Source organism: Mobula hypostoma, chromosome 7, assembly GCF_963921235.1.
Source record: "Mobula hypostoma chromosome 7, sMobHyp1.1, whole genome shotgun sequence".
Classification (NCBI taxonomy): domain Eukaryota; kingdom Metazoa; phylum Chordata; class Chondrichthyes; order Myliobatiformes; family Myliobatidae; genus Mobula; species Mobula hypostoma.
Window position 1 is genome coordinate 131,252,966 of NC_086103.1, and position 24,012 is coordinate 131,276,977.

General features: G+C 41.7%; 1 protein-coding gene across 2 annotated transcripts in view; it reads left to right on the forward strand.

Moving 5' to 3' along the window:
• The window catches only part of LOC134349537 (transmembrane protein 182-like), an 80,939-nt gene that overhangs the window by 48,621 nt on the left and 8,306 nt on the right, over window positions 1-24,012 (forward strand). For both annotated transcript variants that reach the window (XM_063054016.1, XM_063054017.1), the window contains exons 4-5: window positions 6,448-6,543; window positions 9,102-9,239. In XM_063054016.1, the coding sequence (XP_062910086.1) occupies window positions 6,448-6,543; window positions 9,102-9,239 (234 nt within the window). The remainder of the gene's footprint in view (window positions 1-6,447; window positions 6,544-9,101; window positions 9,240-24,012) is intronic.

Genomic DNA, 24,012 nt, shown 5'->3' on the forward strand with positions numbered 1-24,012 from the left:
GCAAAGGGATGAGCTGATACCAAGCTGGCGAAGTTTGGCGATCAGCTTGGAGAGGATCACAGTATTAAATGCTGAACTAAAATCAATGAAAATCATTCTGATGTAAGAGTTGGGGCTGTCCAGGTGGGTCAGGGCAGAGTGAAGTGCCGTGGAGATGGCGTCCTCTGTTGACCTGTTGGTGCGATTTGCAAATTGATGGGGGTCCAGGGTAGAGGGCAGACAGGATTTCAAATGTGATAGAACCAGTCTCTCAAAGCACTTTGCAATGATGGGGGTGAGTGCAACTGGACAGAAGTCATTCAGGCCCGTGGCAGTGGAATGCTTCGGCACTGGCACGATGGTGGTGATCTTGAAGCTTGTGGGGACAACTGCCTGGGCCAGGGACAGATTAAAAATGTCCGTGAAGACCCCGGCCAACTGCCCTGCACAGACTCTGAGCATATGGCCAGGTATTCCATCCAGACCAGCTGCCTTCCGTACATTCACCCTGCTCAGGGTGGCACAAACGTCGGAGGTGGAAAGTGAGACAGGCAGTTCACCAGGTGGGAGATCCGCTTTGAGGGTGACCTCCTTGTTCTCTCAGTCAAAGAGAGCATAGAAGTAATTGAGCTCATTAGGGAGGGAAGCAGAGCTGGAAGGGGGCACAGTACCAGGTGGTTTAAAGTCTGTAATGACCTGTATGCCATGCCACATGTGCCGGGCGTCCGAGGAGTTGAAATGCTCCTCAATCCTCTGTTTGTATATGTGTTTAGCCTGAGAGATTCCCCTCCTCAGGTTGGCCCTGGCTGAGCTGTAAGCCTCCCGGTCTCCAGGCCTGAAGGCTGAATCTCTGGCTTTGAGCAGGAGGCGAACTTCTCTGTTCATCCATGGTTTCTGATTGGGGAAAACTTTTATTTGTTTTTGTGACGTCACTCTATCTACACACTTGTTGATGTGCTCAAGGATAGAGAGAGTTGGTATATAAATCAATGTTAATCTGAGAGTCCGTGGTGGCATGGGCAGCAAGCGCACTCCAGTCTGTGTGCTGATCGGTCTGACATTAAAAGTTGCTACATGAGATAAACACATTGTTTATGTTCATATTCTGCATATTTCAAATGAAACCCTTGAAGGAAATGCCTTTGATAAGTAACAGCAGGAAACAGTGATAGATGATCCTCTGCTCTGAGATCTCTTTTCACATCAGACTGCACAAGGAGAATTATGACCAGTTTTGGGCTGGTTATCTAAGAAAGGACGTACTGGCATTGGAGAGGGTCAAGAGGATTTTCACAAGATTAATCTCAGGAATGAAAGGGTTAATGAATAAGGCATGTTTGATGGCTCTGCGCCTGTACTTGGTGTAGTTTAGAAGAACGAAGGGGTAACGATTGAATATTAGAATGCCTAGATGGAGTGGATGTGGAGACTACTGTATGTTTCCTGCAGTAGGGGACTCTATCACCAGAGGGCACAATCTTGGTATACAAAGAAATGAGGAGACATGTCTTTTACCAGAGGGTGGTGAATTTGTGGAATTCATTGCCAATGCTAGGTGTAGAGGACAAGTCATTGGGTAAATTTAAAGCGGAAGTTGAAAGGTTCTTGATTAGTAAGGGCATCAAGTTACAGAAAGAAGGCAAGAGAATGGGGTAGAGAGGGATAATAAATCAGCCATGGTGGAATGGTAGAGCAGTCTTGATGGACCGAATGGCTTAATTCTGCTCCTATCTCTTATGGTCTTATGGAAAGGAAGAAGGCAGAAGCCAGAAAAACAGGGTAGGAGAAGAAGGAGGAATATGAGCGGCAGGTTGTTAGGTGAGGGCATAGGCAAGAGGGTGGGAGTGGAGATGGAAAAGGGAATGATGTGAGAAGCTAAGAGGAGATAGGTGGAAGAGGCAAAGAGCTGAATCTGATAGGAGCAGACAGTAGACCATGGAATAAAGGGAAGCTTGTGGAGAGCTAGAGGGAGGAAGGTGAAGGTGATGGGCAGGTCTTGGGGGCTGGAGAGAAGAAAGAGAAAGGGTAAAGAGGCTACAGGGATAATGGAAAATGGTGTGGGTTGGGGGCGTGGGGGAGGGGGGTGGTGTGCGGGAAACAGTGCTGAGTGGTTACCGGAAGTTAGAGAAATTGATATTGATGCTGTCAGGTAGGAGATTGCCAATAAGAGTTTTTGCTGCCCTAGCCTGCATGTGGCCTCAGTGTGGCCCTGGAGGAGGCCATGGGCAGACATGTCAGTGTGGGAATGACAAGTGGAATTAAAATGGCTGGCCACCGGGAGATCCTGGCCGTTACCTATATTTCCTCTTTTCCCAACCCCACCTTCACAAGTTGCCCATCACCCAGACCTTCCTCCCTCTAGTTCCCCATCTCCTTCTCTTTATTCTATGGTCTATTAACCTTTCCTATCAGAGTAATTGTTCTTCAAGCCTTTTTCTCACATCTCCCTTTATTCCCACTCCCCAACCCTCCTGCCTCCCCCTAGCACCTGCATTCACTCATCACCCACCAACTGATCCTCATACTATTTTATTCTGGCTTCTGCCCTCTTCCTGTCCAGCCCTGATAAAGGATATTGGCCTGAAGCATTGACTACCCATTTCCCTCCATTGATGCTGCCTGACTTGCTCAGTTCCTCCAGCATTTTGTGTGCGTTACCCCAGATTTCCAGCATCTTTAGCCTCCTTTGTGTCTTCATTAAAGAGACCAAGAAGTTTGTCAGTGTCTTGTTGGCTAGGCTCTCTTAATGTCCCAGACCTTAATGGATCCATTCCAGTTTACTGGGAAAATTATTATACATTGTTTAACACTTAAAGGTGAATCAAATATGCATTGTGATTTGAATAGGAGTAATTTTCAATAGTCCAAAAAATGCCCCAGTTCTGAGCTACCAGCGTTCTCTGGATGCTGGGTTACATGAGTTTGACTGCGTTCATTGAAGGAAGGAGACTGTCAGTGGCAACACTCCTACAGCAGGATGGTGGGTGATACATGTGAACCAGAACTATGCAGCATTAGCCAGATGATACATTGAAGCCAAGGAGTCACTTGTTTTTTTTTTTCATATTTCATAATCAAGGAAAAGTAATCTGCAAAAAAAAAGTGAAGAAAGTTTCCCTCCTCAGATTTTCCAAACCAAGAACCAGCTATTAAAGATAAAGCTAGATTAAAGGTACTCCAAGAGCATGCATGAGTTTGAGCCTGAAAAAAATTAGAAACAGAGCAAGCCTCTGGCCCCTCAGGATTTCAATACAATGATAACTAACCTTAAATCTGAATTCCTGTCTCCTTGTGCTAACCTTGCATGTCTTGTCAAGAGTATTTTGGTTCTACCTTGAGAATATTTGAAGATGCAGCTTCCATTGTCTTTTGAGGAAGAGAGTTGTTGCAAAAACTCATGACCTTCTAACCCTATACTTTTAAACAGTGACTCCTAGGATTCTTCCACAGGAGGAATCTCCTTCCCCATATGCATCCCTCAGGATCTGATATGTTTCAATCAAATTCCATCTCTGTCTTTTAAACTCCAGCAATACAAGGAAAGTCAGTCCAATCTTTCCTCATAAGCCAAACTACTACTTCAGGTATTAATCTGGTAATACTTCTCTGAACTCCTTCCTACTTAAAATAAGGAGACTCATACTGTGCAAGGTACTGCAGATGTGGTCTCACGAGCACCCCATCTGACCGTCTGATAGATTTTACAGTCTATCTAGAATTCCTACTATGGATGCTTCCTGCCACATTAAAGTAATATTTAGACTTTTACACCAGTGCTCTATTTATCAGAAGCAGAACCTCCCTATTTTTGCATTGATTTCTCCTGGCAATAAATTATAAGATTCTGTTAACTTTTCTGAATATTTGCTGTATCCTCAGATAGCCTTTTGCAAAGCTGTCTGTATCCTAGGGATTTTGTGATAGATATGGTAGCAGTCAAAGTATGGAATCCAAAATTGATTGATTCTGCAAAGCAAGACGTATATTTTACAGTATTGAGTGCAGCAAAAGCTGCAGAGACTAAGGAAGCAGATTTATTGAACTGATTCTGCTGCTCCATTAGTTCCTGTAGTAAAGACAAATTTGTGTAGATTGAAAAGCAAAGGTGGACAGATAGCCTCTACCCCTGACTGATGATCTGATTGCTCGTGCAGCAAGAGGACATATCTATGTGATCCTTGATATGAACAAAGGTTTGAAACACTCAGTTTGAACTATTTCAATTTATCCAACTTCCATTAGCTGAAGAAGTTTTTGTCCAGAGGATGATATTTAGTTTTATCGATGTTCTTCCTGGTGTTGAAGGACACTGACATGACACTTCGGTCTTTGGCAAGAGCATAAAGAGACTGGAAGATGCACTTTCATTGAGAAGCACGAGTATATTTGAGAAAAAAAGATTTTGCTGCAGTAGTTATAGTCTTAAGTGGATCCTTGACTTGATAGTCATTAGTGTAAACAGTGTTGAATGAAACCAGTCTGACTAGTTTAACAGGTTATATGGCCTACTTAGAACTCCTACTATGATGACAGGTAATGATCGTGTGAATAGTCAGAGATTTTTTTCCCAGGGCTGAAGTAGCTAACTCAAGGGGGTATAGCTTTATGGTATTTAGAAGCAGGTACAGAAGGGATATCAAGGGTATGTTTTTCACACAGAGAGTTGTGGGTGCATGGAATATACTGCCAGTGACATTGGTAGAGCCGGATACAATGGGGTCTTTTAAAAGACTCTTAGATAGGTACATAGAGCCTAGAAAAATAGAGAGCTATTCAGTAGGGTAATTCTAGGCAGTTTCCAAAGTAGGTTACATGGTCGGTGCAACATTGTGGGCTGATGGGCCTGTAATGTGCTGTAGATTTGTTATATGTTCTATGAATGCTTCCTGTCTCATTTAAACGGAGTGCCTTTGCCTCTACATGAACCATTGTGTTAAAAGACAAAAGGGAAATGAACAAATAAGCAGGAAGCAGTTTTCTGAACAAGAAAGCAGTTGGTGCTAAATTTGTAGTACCTTGTTCATTTTGACATAGAGAAGTCATGATCCTGTGATACATCCCTTTAAAATGATGGAGCCGTTTTGTCACCTTCTAAGGAGAGTGGAGATAACCGATTGGTTTTGCATCATGATTTCATTGAGGGCAGAGCAATGTTATTCACAATTAGAGAAAGAGGACTTAGCTGTTACAGTTGCTGAGTTACTGATGGACAAGTGTCTTGGAACACATTTTGATTTGGAGAACTCAGAGCTAAGCACCACTATATGTTTCATCCTTACAAATCAGAAGGAAAACACGAAATAAGAGTTTATGATTATTACTTCAAAGCAGATCTGAATGTGCTGAAAACAGAAATTTCCTCACATTCTTCTGACAATGATGTCATGATGAAGGACATAACTCAAAATACGATATTATCATCTTCTGGTGACATTCCAGTGCAAACTGAATCATGTCATTAGCAACCTGCAAGAAATCCACCAATGGATTAAATTTATACCTATTAAATTTACAGTTCTGATGACAGTTTAAATAAATTTTATGCATGTTTTCATCCATGCTAAGGGGAAGAGATGTAATAAGCTTGGAAATTTGTGGAACCAGTGTCGTAATGATGTTTTTAATAATGCCTTTAGTTGATGGATGCAAATAAAATCCATGTGTTTTAACTGCTAAATTTTGATGTTTTAACTCAATGTTTGACTGCATTGAATGGTGGCATTATGATAACGACAAGTAACTAATGACTAACCCTGAGGCACTTGATCCTGTTCTGTGCAAGTTGGATAGAAGCTAATAAAGTTCAAGTTCAAGTGTATTGTTATGTAACTGTACATACAACCAACCAAAAGAAACAACATTCCTCTGGACCATGGTGCACCCCCAAAAATATATATAACAGACACTGCATAAACCAAGATATTGCCATAAGTAAGTTAATAAAATATAATTTAAAATGCATGCAGTGTGCAGCTCAGGTAAGAAGTTCAGTGAGCAGTGAGCAGCTCAGAGTCCGAATGACGAGACCTCTGTGATGGCAGGGTATTCATTACTCTCACGGTTTGAGGAAAGAAGCTGTTACCTAGTTTGGTAGTCCTAGTCCTCATGTTTCTGTATCTCCTTCTTGATGGTAGTGGGTCAAGGAGATTGTGGGATTGGTGGTAGGGATCCTCAACTATGCTCTGGGCCCTTCGTCTGAAAAACTCCTGGTAAATGCCACAAGTGGGGGGTGGGAGAACTCACTGATCCTCTCTTGGTTTTTACTGGTGTCAGCAGGGCCTTGCCTTGCAGCTTCCATACCACAAAATGATGTTGCCAAACAGGACACCCTTGATGGTACTCTTATAGAAAGTTGTTAGTGTAAAGTGAAAAAATTTTGAAATTGATGTTGGAAATTATTAACAGCTACTTTAAAACTTGTTTTATGATTGATTTGAATGAATGTTTTTCAACTTTTCTCTCATTTAGTTGAGCATGCAATTTCAAAAAGTTGTATAGGAGCTTACCATCTCCCTTTCCCAACAAGGCTGAACCGAAACAGCTCTGCTTATGACTTTGCCATCGGTAAGTATAGCAATAGACATACTGTACATGAAAACAAATTTTTTATTCAAGCGACCCAAATGAATGTGGTATTGCTGCATAATTATTACACAAATGATGCGCCATTTTAATTAACCATGCATTCACTATATGAGCAATGTGAACTCACCACCTCAGTATCTGAAATGTGATGGTTGTATGATATCACATAAGTAGACCGGTTCCCCCAAAAAACATGATTTGGTTTATTTCTTGAGGTCTAGGGTTCCTGTGTAATATCTAATGAGAGTGGTCTAACATAAACAGTCTTTTTTCTTGCTAGGTTGCTTGCCAACTCCTGCCTTTCTCTCCCTCCCCCACCCCACCACCTCCACTCTCTATAACACGTGATTTTTAAAAAATTAAATACTTAACTAAGTTTATGATACTTACATAATTGCTGATTGGCAGATGCATCAGGATTTGCTTATATAATTTTGAGCAATTCGACTATAAGATAAATGAACGGAACAATAAAATGAGTAAATAAATTATACCTTAAAGAAGTCTTAGCTCGTTCTTGGAAGAAGAACAAAATAATGGGATATTTAGACATGGGACCTTGATTTGGACAGGGAACAGTTTTTTATTGCGTTATGCTTTAACTTTTATATAACATAATGGTCCAATGCAGCCCTGACATATGCATACTTCCAGTCAATTGTATATTTTAATTGCCAATAGCATATGTCAATCATGTGATGTCATCATCCAGGCAATCCTGTAACAGAGCTCCTGGAGTACAGAGAGATACTGTGAGTAATTTAGTGTATTGATAGCCTATCTCATTAATTTTATGAATAATTATTTATTATCCTGACTGGATTAAAATAAAGTACAAGGTAAGTATATGTGAATGTAGCAAGTGCCTGTAATTTATAAAACAAAAATATTTTAGATTGCAATCTTAAGGCTTAATCCTTATTTTCGATAAGACAAATGACTACATTAAAAACAAATACACATAATGACCTTTGGTCTGCTCCCTCACAGTTGTTATTTATTTGTCTGCCTCACCCACTGAGTTATGTGGTCCTTATTGATCCTTTGAACACCGAATTGAGGTTTCCTGTTCATATCAAGGTCCCATGTCTGAATATCCTAAGTAATATATCTTACTGCATGTTATTTTCTAGTATGTTATGAATCTCACACAGCAAAGTCAAAAATGAGGTAGTTAGGGAAAGAGTAAAAAAGGAAAGTTAATCCTGACACTCACCCCACCATCGCCACCAAGATCTGAAAGTGTATTTGTGCAACTTGATGGGAAATTAATCTATGCTCTCTGATATGATCTCCTGTTTCAGTTAGCTAGTTTTAAATTTCAGTGGGTTATGTTTTGTCTGATGTTTAGGTTAATCCCCAAGGTATTCTGCTGTTAGTTCAACTCTGATCCCTGAGACACATAACTAGTCATAGATATCCAGTAGAGAGACAGCCATCTTCTAGCTTCTCCAGTTAAGCCAATGTCTAATCCAATTTACTTCCTCATCTTGAATGCCAAATCTTAATTCAGCTTTTCCAACAAGTTTTTGCTCATAGAATCTCAATCGTTTGCACCAGACTTAATTTGATTGCCGTGTACAGTACTTTGAGAAATGACTTGTCAAGGAGCAGCTCAACTCCACTGTACCTCCAACCATGCCCGTTCTTCTCAGTCTGGAGAAATAGTGTTTCCTTTATTAAGAAGAATAATAATCAGGCAATTTCCTCCTCATCTTTTTAACCTGATTACTTGAGAGTTAATTTGAGTGTTGAGAAAATATTTAGGCCTATCAATAGATTCCACAACAAGATATGATCTGTTTTAGAAACATAGAAACATAGAAAACCTAAAGCACAATACAGGCCCTTTGGCCCACAAAACTGTGCTGAACATGTCCTTACCTTAGAAATTACCTAGGGTTGCCCATAGCCCTCTATTCTTCTGAGCTCCATGTACCTGTCCAGGAGTCTCTTAAAAAACCCTATCTTATCCGCCTCCACCACCATCGCCGGCAGCCCATTCCACGCACTCACCACTCTCTGAGTAAAAAACTTACCCCTGACATCTCCTCTGTACCAACTTCTAAGCACATTAAAACTGTGCCCTCTTGTGCTAGCCATTTCATGGGAAAAAGCCTCTGATTATCCATACGACCAATGCTTCTCATCATCTTATACACCTCTATCAGGTCACCTCTCATCCTCCGTCGCTCCAAGGAAAAAAAGCCGTTTTTTCTGAGCCATTCACTCAACCTATTCTCATAAGGCATGCTCCCAATCCAGGCAATATCCTTGTAAATCGCCTCTCTATGGTTTCCACACCTTCCTATAGTGAGGTGACCAGAACTGAGCATAGTATTCCAAGTGAGGTCTGACCACGGTCCTATGTAGCTGCAACATTACCTCTCGGCTCCTAAATCCAATCCCATGATTGATGAAAATTTTAGTCCTTTGCTGAATGAATGCTAGAAATAAATTACAATATTATTTAACTGAAAATTTACAACTTTTGATCTCTTCTGCATGAAACCAATGCTATTAATTGTCTTTTGTAGGTTACCGCCATTCCTGGAGTGCGCTGATCGTGTTGTCTGTACTAACCATTGGAATCGGATTTGGGCTCATTGTTTATGAAGGGTTCCAAGGGCATGACTCTATGTACATACTAGGAGGGGGATTTTTTCTTTTGGCTGGTAAATAATTTAGATTTTTGTGCATTGAATACTAAAAAGGGGGAGAAAAATGAAATTCCTTGTTGTGTAACATTTCACCTTGCTTTGGAAAGAAGCAAAATGTGTTTTGGCAATATTGTTTCATTTTAGTGAAACTATTCAAGATTTCTTTCTCTGGCTGTGAGCAACCATGCTTGTCTTAGCAGAGGGCATTAAGAGTCAAAGAACACTACAGCACAGAAGCTGGCCCTTCGGCCCATCTAGTCCATGCTGAACTATCAATCTGCTTGGTCCCATAACCTATTCGTATTCATATTTCTCTTAAAAGTTGGAATCAAACCCACATCCATCACTTCCTCTGGTAGCTAATTCCACACTCTAAACACCCTGTAAGGGAAGAAGCTCCCTTCATGTTCCCCTTAAACATTTCCCCTTTAACCATGACCTCTAGTTCTAGTCCACCCAACCTCAGTGGAAAAAAGCCTCTTTGCATTTACCCTATCTATACCCCTTCTAATTTTGTATACTTTTATCAAATCTCTCCTCATTCTTCTATGCTGTCGAAAATAAAGCCTCAATATATTCAATCTTTCCTTTTAACTCAAGTCCTCAAATCCTTGTAAATTTCCTCTGCGCTCTTTCAATCTACTGGCATCTTTCCTGTAGGTAGGTGAGCAAAACTACACGCAATACTCCAATTTGGGCCTCAGCAACATCTTATACAGCGTTAACATAACATATCAACTCCTACACTCGATACTTTCAGTTATTAAGGCCAATGTACCAAAGCTTTCTTTAGGATCCTATCAACAGTACTGTGCAGAAGTCTTAGGCACATATAAGTAGCTGGGAGTCCCAAGACTTTTGGACAGTACTGCCTGTTGGTTAAAATAGGAAGGTGGTTGGGAAACAGAAGTAGGGTCTCGGCCTGAAACGTCGACTGTACCTCATCCTAGAGATGCTGCCTGGCCTTCTGCGTTCACCAGCAACTTTGATGTGTGTTGCTTGAATTTCCAGCATCTGCAGAACTCCTGTTGTTAGCACTTAGCCTTCTATTAGCTCAGTATTATTAAGTGTTATTTGGTAACTGGAAAGACATAATCTAGAGTCATAGAAAAGTACAGCACAGAAACAGGCCCTTTGGCCCATCTAGTTCATGCTGAAACCATTTAACCTGCCTGCTCCCAACAAGCTGAACAGGGACCATAGCCATCTAAATCCTTACTATCCATTTAACATCTCCTAAATGTTGGAATTGAGCTTGCATGCACCAGTGGTGCTAGCAGCTCATTCCACTCTCCCATGACCCTCTGGGGTTCCCCTTAAACTTCTCAGCATTTTCTCTTAAGCCATGACCCCCGGTTGTAGTCCCACACATCCTCAGTGGAAAAAGCAAGCTTGCATTTACTCTATCTATACTGCTCATAATTCTGTCTGCATCTGTCAAATCTCCTCTCAATCTTCTACATCCTAAAGAATACAGTCCTGAGCTATTCAATTTTTCCTTTTCCCTCAGGTCCTTGAGACATGGCTGCATTCTTATACAGTGCCTATAAAAAGTATTTACTCCCTTTGTAAGTCTTCATGTTTTATTGTTTTACAATATTGTATCACAGTAGATCAAATTTGGCTTTTTTTTACACTAATCAACAGAAAAAGACTCTCGCGTCAAAGTGCAAACAGATCACTACAAAGTGATCTAAATGAATAACAAATATAAAACACAAAATAATTGATTGTATAAGTATTCACCCCTTTTAGTATGGCAAACCAATTCATCACTGGTGCAGCCAATTGGTTTTAGAAGTCATATAGTTAGTTAAATAGAGATCTGTTTTGGAGACCTGTGTGCTGTCAAGGTGTTGCAATGATTGTAGTAAACATACACCTGTATCTGGAAGGTCCAACTGCTAGTGAGTCAGTATCCTGGCGATAACAACACATATAGACAAAACAACATTCCAAGCAACTCCACAAAAAAGTTACTGAAAAGCACAAGTCCGGAGATGGATACAAGAAAATTTCCAAGTCACTGAATATCCCTTGGAGTACAGTTAAGTCAATCATCAAGAAATGAAAAAAAGTATGGACCAGCTGTAAACCTGCCAAAATCTGCTAAAAACTGAGTTACCACGCAAAACAGGGACTCGTGAGGGAGACCACCAAGACAACTATGACAACTCCAGAGGAGTTACAAGCTTCAGAGGCTGAGATGGGAGAGATTGCGCATAGAACAACTGTTTTCCCAGGGGTTAACCAGTTGCAGCTTTATGGGAGAGTGGCAAAGAGAAAGCCGCTATTGAAAGAATCTCACGTGAAATCTCGGCCACAGTTTGCCAGAATATATTTCTAGACCCTGAAATCAGTTGGAAGAAGTTTCTATGTTCTGATGAAACCAGAATTGAGCTTTTTGGCCATCAGTCTAAACATGTTTGGCATAATCTAAACACTGCACGTCATCAGAAACACAACATCCCTGCCATGAAGCGTCATGGTGGCTGCATCAAGCTGTGGTATGCTTCACTGCAGCAGACCCTGGAAGGCTTGTGAAGGTAGAGAGTAAATGAATGCAGCAAGATACAGGGAAATTTGCGAGGAAAACTTGTTGCAGTCTGCAAGAGAACTGCGACTTGGGAGATTTGTTTTGCAGTAAGACAATGACCCCAAACATAAAGCCAAAGTTACACAAAGTTAATATCTGGGAGTGGCCAAGTCTGAGTCCAGGCTTCAATCCAATTGAGATTTTGTGGTTAGAATTGAAAATGGCTGTTCACTCACAATCCCCATGCAATCTAACAGAGTTTGAGCAATTTTGTAAAGAATGGGAAAAAATTGCAGTGTCCAGAGACCTATCCATAGACACTCAAGGCTGTAACTGCTGCCAAAGGTGTATCTACTAAATACTGACTTGAAGGGGGTGTGTAATTATGCAGTCAATTATTTTGTGTTTAATAATAGTAATAAAGTTAGACAAATTCGTAGAAATTATTTTTTGCTTTGACATGAAAGAGTCTCTTCTGGTAATCAGTGTCAAAAAAGCCAAATTAAATCCACTGTGATTCAATGTTGTAAAACTTCCAAGGAGGGTCAATGCTTTTTATAGGCACTAAATGTTTCCTACACTTTTTCAATCTTTTTTACATCTTTCCCTTAAGTAGGTGACCAAAACTGCATGCAAAATCTCCAAATTAGGCAATTGCTGCACTTGCTGCTTGTAGGGTTTGAGGGAACACTTTGTCAGGCCCTAGGGAATTATCCACCCTGATTTGCCTTAGAAGTCCTCCCAGTTTCCAGGTACACCTTAGCCCGAAAACAGCCTGTCCTAATCCACACTTGCCAGATCATTTCTGATACCATCAAAATTGAACAATATGTGGAAAGTTAAAATCACCTACTATAACAACCTTATGTTTCTTGCAACAGTTTGCAATCCCTCTACAAATTTGTTCCCTTAAATCCCTAGGACTGTTTGATGGTCTGTTATATAGCCACATTAATATAGTCATACTTTTCTTATTTCTCAGTTCCACCCATAATGCCTCAGTCGTCGAATTTTCCAGTCTGTCCTCACAGAGCACTGCTGTGACATTTTTCCTGACTAGTAACACCACCCAGTTCTTCGCTTATCCCTCCCTCTCTGTTACCTCTAAAATAGCGGAACCCTGGAATATTGACCTGTTGGTCCTGACCCTCCTGCAACCAAGTCTCGCTAATGGCTACAACATCATAATTTAAGACGTTGATCCATGACCTGAGCTCATCCGCTTTTCATACGATACTTCTTTCATTGAAACATACACAGCTCAGGACATTAATCGTACCAGGCTAAACCTTTTGTTTCCTGACTTTGTCTGAGGTCTTACCAACATCTGACTCCACAACCTCTCTACTAACTCTTCTGGCACTCTGGTTCCCATCCCCTGCAACTCTAGTTTAAATCCCTCTGTATAGCATTAACAAACCTTATCACGAGGATATTAGTCCCTCTTCAGTTCAGTTGCAAACAGTCTCTTCTGTACAGGTCCCACCATCCCTGGAAGAGAGCACAATGATCCAAAGATCTTATGCCCTCCCTCCTACACCAGCTCCTTAGCCACCTACTAAACTGTATAATCTTCTTATTTCTGGCCTCACTAGCACGTGGCATGGATAACAGTCCTGAGAACACAACTCTGGAGATCTCGCCCCTTACCTTAGCACCTAACTCTCTGAACTCCCTATGCAAAACCTCGTCACGTCCTACCTATGTCATTGGTACCTACATGGACAACTGGCTGTTCATCATGCCATCCGGGAATCTTGTTCTCACCCACAGGATCTCCTGTCCATTCTCTAATGAGTCCTCTATCACCACAGCGTGCCTCACCTGGTGTTTCTCTCTCCCCTCCAAACACTTTTTAAATCTACTCCTCAGCTTTTTTTCTCCAGTCCTGCCGAAGGGTCTTGGCCTGAAACGTTGACTGTATTCTTTTCCACAGATGCTGCCTGGCCTGCTGAGTTCCTCCAGCATTTTGGGTGTGTTGCTTGTTTGTGATTTGACCACCCGAATCAGTCTCATCTGTCCAAATACTTTTATATCCAGTACCTCTGAATACCTTCCACTGAGGTCAGGCTCACTGATCCATAGTTTGCTGGCTTATTCTGAGAGCCTTTCTTAAACAACGAAACAACCTTAGCTATCCTCCAATCCTCTGGCACTTCACCCATTGCTGACGATGTTTTAAATATCTCTGCTGGGGCCCATGGGATTTCTGCACTTGCCTTCCACGGGATCCGAGGGAACATTTTGCCAGGCCCTGGGGATTTATCTACCCTAATATTCCTTAAGACAACAGACATCTCTTCCTCTGTAATCTGTATATGGTCCGCTGCTGATTTGCCTCACTTCTATAGAATCTGTGAAAACTTTCAGAGCAAATAGAGATGCAAAAACTTCATTTAAAATCTCCATTTCTTTCAGCTCCATGCATTGACGACCACTCTGATCAACCCATGAACCAATTTTGTCCCTTGCTTTCCTTTTGTTCTTAATGTACATGTAGAAGTCCTTGGGATTCTACCTCACCTTGTCTGCTAGAGAACCATGTGATGATGGAGTGTACAGAAATAACTTTATTGACAAACAGCACAGTTACTGGTTTAGTAGTACTCAAAGAAAATATCTTTTCAGATTTTGCGTGGGAAATACATTTTCATTGCATTTTGTGTGCTCTATGATTGAAGTTTTATCCAAACCCTGTTCACTGAATAAGATATGGTTGATTGCACACATTTTGCAGTTTAACACATTTCTGTAAACTTAATCCAGGCTCTCCATGTGCATTTAGATTTCCTGGAATATGCAGCTATGGAAAAGAGCATACGATGCATATCTTAATATAATGATACAGAATTTACCTGTACATTCAAAGCTCAGCTCACCAGAATAGGCTACAGGGAAGTCTGACCTCTCTCTGATGTTAATTACTTGTTCCACAGCTGTTGTGTCCAAAGGGGTAGTCACTTATTTACGTATGTTCCTTGATGTCCACACCTTCACTGCGGATGTTGTTTGAGCTTTTGCTCGTCTCTACCTTTCATCACTCAGAAATTCATCCACCCTCACTCTCTGTGACTGCTACCTCTGTCCCCTTTCTGACCACTGATGTTTCTCCACAGCCACGCGCCCCCCCCCTGATTCCTGCATACTTCAGTGATCTCTTACCCTCCAACTCTTTTCCAGTCCACCCATACTATCCACGCAGAAGCTCTCACAACTATTGCTCTGGCACAGGTAAAGAAGGAAAACCCAGAGCGCAAGATCTAATCTCATGCACTTGATGCCTTGATGCTCTTGAATAGTAGATGCTCCCTTCTGTAGGATCTCTGACAAACAGTATGGATTCCCCACACAAAGCAACTTTAATAAGTCTTCTGAAGAGCCATTGTAAAACATACTCCTTATGCCATGCATTTTGCCTGTTTAATAAACAGCTGCATAACATACTGTACACAACAGAAAAATTATCTTTACAAAATGAGTTTGGTGCTAATCTAATAGCAAGTGCTTGCATCAAAGCTGCAACTTTTAGATAAGACTTCTTGACCGATCTGTTCTTAACTTCTTGGAGGAGCAGGCTTTACTTATTTTTATCTTCCTTTAGTATATATAATTGTTGTGCATGTGGCTGGGTTACACAACAAAGCTATAAATAAAAACGCTGGAGACGGGAGCTAAGTTAACAGGTTCCTTACTGACTGGAACTGAACTGAGAACACACGTACAGATCAATACACGCCTAATAGCGCATGCTCAACGATGTGTTACTACAACATAAAGTAGTGCATAATATACAGTAGGCTATGTGGTACACTCCTCCCCTTTTATTTTAATAGTGTATCAACTTTATTTTACTGGGGCACTACACTAAACAAAAATGTGTACCCTTAACATACAAACGCCTACCAATTATTTACTTTGTAACTTAATAATATCAAATTATAACAAAGTAACGTAATAATGATAATTATGGTAATTATAACTCAAGTCTCTGTGGGGGTCTTCTCTGCCTCTCTGGGTAACGTCAGTCCTGAAACGTTTGCTTTGGGGAATTAGTCTCCACAGGTACTTTGTACATCAGGTGGGTCCTAAGCGCTGATGACAGGCTTATCTGTGGATGAGGCCGATGTGGTCACATCAGGAATGTTTGTTTCTGTGTCTGGGGAGTCAGGGCAAGGTGCTGTTGTGTTTTTCACCTAAGCATTCAGGATTTGATCCATATGACGTGCTTCTATGTCATGGGAGTGCAGGCAAGGTGTTGCTGAGTTTTTCACCTGAGCATCCAGGTGATCCACTTGACATCTCCACATATTCTCTCCCACCTGTACTCTATACATCTGTGGCCAATCTATGGCAGAAATTATACCCGGCTGCCACTTTTCAGTCCGGTAATCCCGTGCAAGAACTGACTGTCCCACACTGAAGCTCCATGTTGACTTAGCATTCAAGTGTTTCAACTGTCTGTTTTCCACCTCACACCGTACATCTGGTTTGAGGAGATCCATGCGGGACCACAGGTTCCTGTTCAGAAACATCATTTCTGGGGTCTGATTCGTGGTTGCATATACTGCATTATGATAGGCAAGGAGGAAGTTGTCTATTTTGTGTTGCAGTGGTCGATTTTCGCTGTCCATTGCCTTAATGGCTTTCTTGAATGTCTGCACAAATCTTTCTGCCAAGTCACTTGTAGATGGATGGTAAGGGGCAGATGTAAAGTGCTTGATTCCATCGTTCTTCACAAAACTTTGGAATTCCTCAGAGACAAATTGTCATCCATTGTCTGTGCAGATTTGTTCGGGTATGCTATTCCTGGCAAACATGGTCCTCAGCACTGTAATGGTCTTTTCCGATGTGGTTGTCTTCGTTTTGGTGACCTCTGGCCATTTGCAATGTGCATCAACGGCGATTAAAAAAAAGAGTCCATGAATGGTCCAGCAAAGTCAATGTGCACTCTTTGCCATGGTAATGAGGGCCACTCTCATGGATGGAGATGGGCTTGTGGTGTGTGTTCTGGATCTTTTGACATCCAGAGTAGTTCTTGGTCAAGTCCTCAATCTGTTTATCGATTCCTGGCCACCACACATAGGCACAGGCAAGACCTTTCATCTTCACGGTACCCAGGTGCCCCTTGTGCAGTTCCTCCAGCACTCTGGTGCGTAGCTTGGGAGGAATCACAACTCGTGAACCACACATTAGTGTTCAATAACACACTGACAACTGCTCCTTCCTCGCTGAGAAGGCTGGAAACAGTGTGTTACCCCACGCTGGCCATCTCTTTACCGTGATGTCATACACTTTTGACAACATAGGGTTATTGCGTGTTCCCTTTCAATGAGGCTGTTTGTTACTGGTAATTGTTCGACTATTGTTGTGTGAAAAACCTCTGCTGAATCCATTTGCGTAGTTATCTCGGAAGCTGGCAGCGGTAAACGTGACAAACCATCTGCATTGCCGTGTTGCTTGGTCCCCTTGTACTCAATGTCATACCTGTGACCTCCTAAGAAAAGGAACTATCGCTGCAGCCTTTGTGCTGTCATCACTGGAGTGCCTTTTCTTGGATTGAAGATTGACACGAGAGGCTGATGGTCAGTCAACAGAGTAAACTTTTGGCCATACAGATAGTGACTGAATTTCTTGACTCCCCACACGAGGCTTAGGGCCCCTCTGTCAATCTGTGCATAGTTGTGTTCAGCTGAAGGTAGCGTTCTTGAGGCAAAGGCTATTGGTCTTTCGGAGACATCTGGAAACTTGTGCAATAACATGGCTCCTATCCCATGGGGCGAGGCATCACAAGCTAGTTGGATAGGTAAGGAGGAGTCAAAGTGCGCAAACACCCCTTCTGAAGTTATGAGTCTTTTAGTTTCTTGAAACGCTTTCTCACAGCTCTCAGTCCACTTCCATTGTGTCCCTATCTGTAATAGTGCACTTAGTGGGTGTAGGACTGTGGATAGGTTAGGCAAGAACTGTAGTAGTAGTTCACTAGACCAAGATATGCTCTCAGCACCGCTTCTATCATGTCTTGAGACATGTGTAAGCCATCCTCGTTGATCACATGCCCACAGTATGAGATTTCCTTTCTGAAAAACTCACATTTCTGTCAATTAGCTCTGAGCCCATATTCACGTAACCTGGTGAGCACTTATTTTAGGTCAGAAAGATGTTCGTCATCATCTTTGCCAGTGACAATGATGCCATCCAGGTAACACTGAGTCCCTGGAATCCCCTGTAGGACCTGGTCCATTGACCTTTGCCAGATTGCAGGCGCTGATGCTATCCCAAACACCAACCTGTTGTACTGGTAAAGTCCTTCGTGTATATTTATTGGCAGATATTTCTTGGATGCTTCCTCGATTTCCATTTGGAGGTAAGCCTGGATCAAATTGATTTTTGTGACATGTTTCCCTCCTGACAGGGAAGCAAAAATGTCCTCAATACGGGGTAGGGGATACTGTACTGTGCAGAGAACTGGGTTGACAGTCACTTTAAAGTCACCACATATGCGCACCTTGCTTGGTTTTCCTGGTTTTGTGCTGGAGGTTTCCTTCATCACTGGAACAATGGGAGTGGCCCATTCACTCTAATCCACCTTTGACAGGACCCCAGTCTGCTCCAGATTTTTCAGCTCTGCCTCTACTGTAGGATGGATTGCAAATGGCACTGGTCTAGCTTTGTGAAATTTTGGACATGCATTTTCCTCAATATCAATCTTTGCCTTCATGCCTTGAAGAATTCCTGTTTCTTTCATGAACACTTCCTCAGAGTCAGCAAGTATTTGTGACAGTCTCTCAGATGTAGCCTTGCTTTCCTCCTTTGCTGACACATCTAGTGCCTTGATGGTATGCCAATCCAACTGGATTTTCCTGAGCCTCTCACGTCCCAGCAATGGTGGTCCTCCATTTTTCAGTACATAGAGGTTCAGCTGCTGTGTTTTGCCTCCATAGGTCACTGTCACTTTAATTTTACCTTTGGGACGCACTTTCTGTCCTGTGTAAGTCTTTAGCAGTAGTTTGGTTCGTTTCAGAGGTATGTGAGAAAGCAGTCATTTGTAGTCATGTGCAGAGATCACTGTTAAAGCTGAGCCTGTGTCCAACTCCACTTCCAGTCTCACGCCTGCCACTGGTGGAGTAATCCATATTACTCTTCGATTATCTGTCTCTTCCACGCTGTGAAGTTGCAGACAAGATAATTCACTTTTGTCTGAGTCATTTTCATCAGAATTGCTTTCTTTCATTTTGTGTACATTGGTGTGTTTTCCTCTCTGGGGTTTCTTATTTCTCTGTATTTTGCCCTTTTTCTGCTGTTTACTAGCTTTGCATAATCTGCCAATGTGGCCCTGTTTGCCACAGTTTCTGCATTCTTTGTCTTTAAACCAGCAGTCATTCGGGTCATGTAACCTGTTCCCACAACGGTAACATTTCTTTCCTTCATTTCTGTTCAGTGACATTTTATTTGTGGCATATTCCAGAGATTTTTGCTGTATTTTGGAAGCACCCCATGCCACTGTTTCCGTTGATATTGCGATGTTTAGTGCTTTCTCGAATGTAAGGTCTTTTTCACACAGGAGCTTCTTCTGTGTGGTTTCACAGTGCATGCCATACACTAACCTGTCCCTCAATGTGTCTGATAGACCAGCTCCAAATTGACAATGTTTTGATAATTTGTGCAATTCAGCATAATATTCAGAAATGCTTTCATTTTTGCTTTGACTCCATTTATGAAATTTAAATCTTTCAGCAATGACCAGTGGTTTGGGGTTTAAGTGCTGTTGGAGAGTGTCTACTATTTGCTTGAATGTTTTGTCAGCTGGCTTTTCAGGGGTTAACAAGCTCCATAGCAGCCCGTATGTTTTTGCACCCATAACACTGTAATATGCGGGCTTTTCTTTTCTTTTCATCATTAGTACTGTTAGCATCACAATATAACTCCACTCTTTCAATGTGTTGCCCAGTCTTCAATGCCACGATCAAATGCTGTAATGGTTCCAATCAACCCCATCTTTGATATGTTAATTTAGCCATGGTCCCTTGTTTTATTTTTTTTGACTCACATGACCTTTTTGCTCGCGTCCCAAGTGCACGCCATCTAGATGCATGTGTCACTCCTTTTTATCTCCCTTCTGGGGCAAGCAGACCCTCAGCCCCTGGGGTCGGTGCCGGCTGTGGTCTTAGCTGGATGTGCTGCTGCTCCGACTGTATCTCTCGGTCTCCCGGCGTTCCTGACCCATGGCTGTGCTTCCGTTTCCTTTCAGACTCACATCTTCCTTCTCCCGCTCCTTGGCTTGTACCTTGTGCTCTTCCTCCGAGTGCTGTTATCAATTAAACACGGCATTCCGATACGATGTAGGTTCATTGACCTCGTCGCCAATTTGTTGTGTATGTGGCCAGGTTACACAACAAAGCTATAAATAAAAACGCTGGAGACAGGAGCTAAGTTAACAGGTTCTTTACTGATTGGAACTGAGCTGAACACACACGTACAGATCAATACGCGCCTAATAGCGCATGCTCAACGATGTGTTACTACAGCATAAAGTAGTCCCATAATATACAGTAGGCTATATGGTACAATACTCAATCTCTCAATGAATACTTATTATCCTTGCTCATAATGTTTAACCCCAATCCTTCATGGTCAACATGATTACCATCAGGCATTCCCCTAGTGAAAGTAGAAAACAAGCGATCCATTCACCTTACAAGACATCATGCTTATTTTAAACAGAAACATGTGGCTTCATATTACAGAGTATTTTTTTTTTCCAATGTATTCATTTCAGGAAGAGGATTTGCCTGCTAAGTCTAGAATATACTAATAGTTCCTGAGAAGTTGGCCGTATTTTGTCACTTTAACTTGTTGTAGTATGTGTGGTGAAGCATTGCATGTAAACGGTGCTGTTGAGAAGGGAGTTCCATGAATTAGATGGAACTGCAATACATTTCCAATGCATAAAAGTGTCTAACTTGGAAGCAAATGTGCAAGCAGTGTCTTCTTAAAATCAGCTGCCCTAGTGCTTCTTGGAGGTAGAAGTAGAAGGTTTGGGGAGTATACAGCTTTCCCCTGCTATCCAAAAGTACAGCGTTCCTATGAAACCTTTCGTAGGCTGAAATGACTTAAAGCGAAGAAGCAGTTACTATTAATTTATATGGGAAAATTTTTTGAGCATTCCAGACCCAAAAAATAACCTACCAAATCATACAAAATAACACATAAAGCCTAAGATAACTCTAACATAGTAAAAGCAGGAATGATATGTTAAATACACAGCCTATCCTTCGATGCCTTGTGTCCCTAAGCCTGCTTTTCTTCTATCAAAATAAATCTCTTGTTAGGCAATTTTTTCCAATAAATTGCAGTTTTGTCACAGTTAAACACTTGCTTATATGAATAACTATCTTCCGTAATTATTTTCCTCAGTTCTTCCGGGAACTTTTCAGCAGCTTCAGTATCAGCCAAAGCACTCTCTCCAGTAACCTTTAAGTTTCACGCATGCACAATGTCTTTATTTCATTCACCATGATCGAAATGCTTAATTACATCCACTTTTGCGCTAAGCGTAACACCCTTACGAGCTCTCTTAGGCTTTTCTGATACCTGAGGGCACATCTTGCTAACGGATGCACAAAATAAATTGAGATAAATCACAGATGCTCACAGACACAGTTCAAAGCTATGGCGGCTTGATGCTGAGATGCTGAGTGTAGTTCCCGGGGAAGGAGCTTGGCGGTGCCACTCTCGCTACTCGGGGTGCGTGCCGCCTCTATAATGGCTCGCTGCAAAACAAATGCTGAACGCTATTTTCGCTTTTTGCCTTTTTTTCGTAAAAGTGAAAATCCTCTTCTGATTTCTTTCGGTTAGCGAAAACAGGTACTAATGTAGGTCTTTCGTAAAAGCGAAGTGACGTAAAGCAAACTTTCGAAAAGCGGAGGATACCTGTAGTTCGAGCAGCCTGGGTGAGTAACTGCAGTGCATTTTGTAGATGGTGCACACTACTGCAGCCATGATGCAGCACTGGTGGAGAAAGTGAATGTTTTAGGTAGTGGATGAGCTATCCAGTAGTGAGTGACTTCATCTTGCATGGTGCTAAGCCACCAGAGTTTTGTTAGGGAATACTTCAATACACTCCCAATTCCAAGTGAAGAGTATTCCATTACAATCTTGCATTATTGTTGGTGGAAAAGCGCTTGTGAATTAGGAGGTGAGTCACTTGCCACAGCATGTCCAGTGCCTGATTTGTAATAAATGTATTTATGTGGCCAATTCAGTTACTGTAAATATTTATTCTTTGGTAACCTTTGGGTATCAATGATTTGGGATACATTGATGGTAATGTCATAGGTCTTTTTAAGATGGTCAATGCCTGGAACTTGTATGGTGCTTCTGTCATTGCTTGGGTCTTGCTGCATGCAGATACTCCTTGAAGAACTGCAAATGGAACTGAACATACTGCAATTATTTGCAACCACCCCATCTTTGATCTGAAGATGGCTGGACCTAAGACAGTATCCTGAGAAACACTTGTAGTATCCTTGGGCTGAGATGATTGATCTCAATTTATCATAACCATCTTCCTTTGTGCAGGGTGTAACTCCACTTGTTGCCCAATGATTCCAGGGTTTATTGTTGTAATCATTTCATTCTAAATGGTTATGCTGCTCTTGCTCAGCTTGAGGTCAGCTCCTTTGTCTAGCTTATAAAACAGGCTGTGATAAAGTTCGAAGCTATGAGATCCTGACAAACCCCACCCTGGCTGATGGAGAGCAGATTTTAGTAAGTGCCACTTTACAGCACCTTTTCAATGACTTTGCTCTTGATTGAGACTAGGCTGGTGGTGCAGTAATTAAATAACCTGGTTAGATTTATCTTGGTTTTGTGAATTGGCTGTACTTGAACAATTTTCCCCAGTTATGGGTAAATACAAATGCCGGCTCAGCTGGTTCTAGAAAGCAAGTGTTCTGGCACTACCATTGGCTTGTTGTCTGTCCAATATCATTTGCTGTATCTAGTTCTGTCAGCAATTTCTTAATATCTTTGGAGTAATTTGAACTGGTTGAACACTATCTTCTGTGGTGGCAGGAATCTCAGATGGAAGCTGAGATGGATTGCTTCATTAGTACTTCTGGCTCAAGATGTTTACAAACATTTCAGTGCTTGGCACTGATATTCTAGACTCTTACATTGTTGATAACCAGCAATGATCTTGGAAACCCCTTCCCTTGTAAGCGATACACTTGTTCACCAGCACTCACGGTTGATTACAGCAGCACTGCAGAGTTTTTATAAGATCCTGGGGTTGAGGTATTGCTTAGCGCTGTCTTTTCATGTTGCTTTCGGTGTTTTGTGAGCTTGTGCTCAGTTTTTCCCTCTGGCCATTATAGCACCTCATTTTTTGTTATACCCTGTGTTGCTCCTAACATATTCCTCATCACTCCTTCCTAAGCTAGGCTAGGTCCCCTTGCCTGATGGTGGCATTAGCATGAGGAGCGTGTTAGACAATGAGTTTGGAAATTATGGCGGAATACATTTCTGCTGCTGCATTAGCTTACAGCACCTCATAGATGCTCAAGGTGTCCAACAAATAGCATTCCAGGATATCCTGCCGAGTTCCTCGTCTTTCCTCGGCCACTAACTCAAGAAAATAAAGTGAAAAATAGCCTCCATCTTTAACTTCTTACATGTTGTTGTATTTTTTTCATATATCACAATGATCCAGTTTTTCAGATTTCTTCAAGAGAGTTGGCATATTGAGTTCTCTGATGTGGACTGTTTAAGATAACAATGATGTTCCTTGATTAAACAATGTTTCACTGGATCTTACAGCTAATCACAGAGAAAAGGGGGCACTCATAGTAAATTTCCAGTCCAGGGCATAACCTGCTAGGCTGGTGCTTCTCAGGGAAGAAGAAGCATATGCGCTTGACTTACATTTGAAGTGTAAATGGAGAATGGAGATCAGTTACTTGACACAAGATGCATGGCCTCCTCTGCCATCACAATGAGGCCACTCTCAGATTGTAGGGACAACACCTCATATTCTGTCTGGGAAGCCTCTAATCGGACAGCATGAACATTGATTTATCTAATTTCTGGTCATTTCTCCCCTCCCCCTTCTCTCTTTTTTTCATTCCCCAATCTGTCACTGCTCTTACCCCTTCTCTTCTTTGCATCTGTCCATCACCTCCTTCCTCTTCTCCTATGGTACACTCTCGTCAGCTATCAGATTCATTCTTCTTCAGCCCTTTACCCTTTCCACCCATC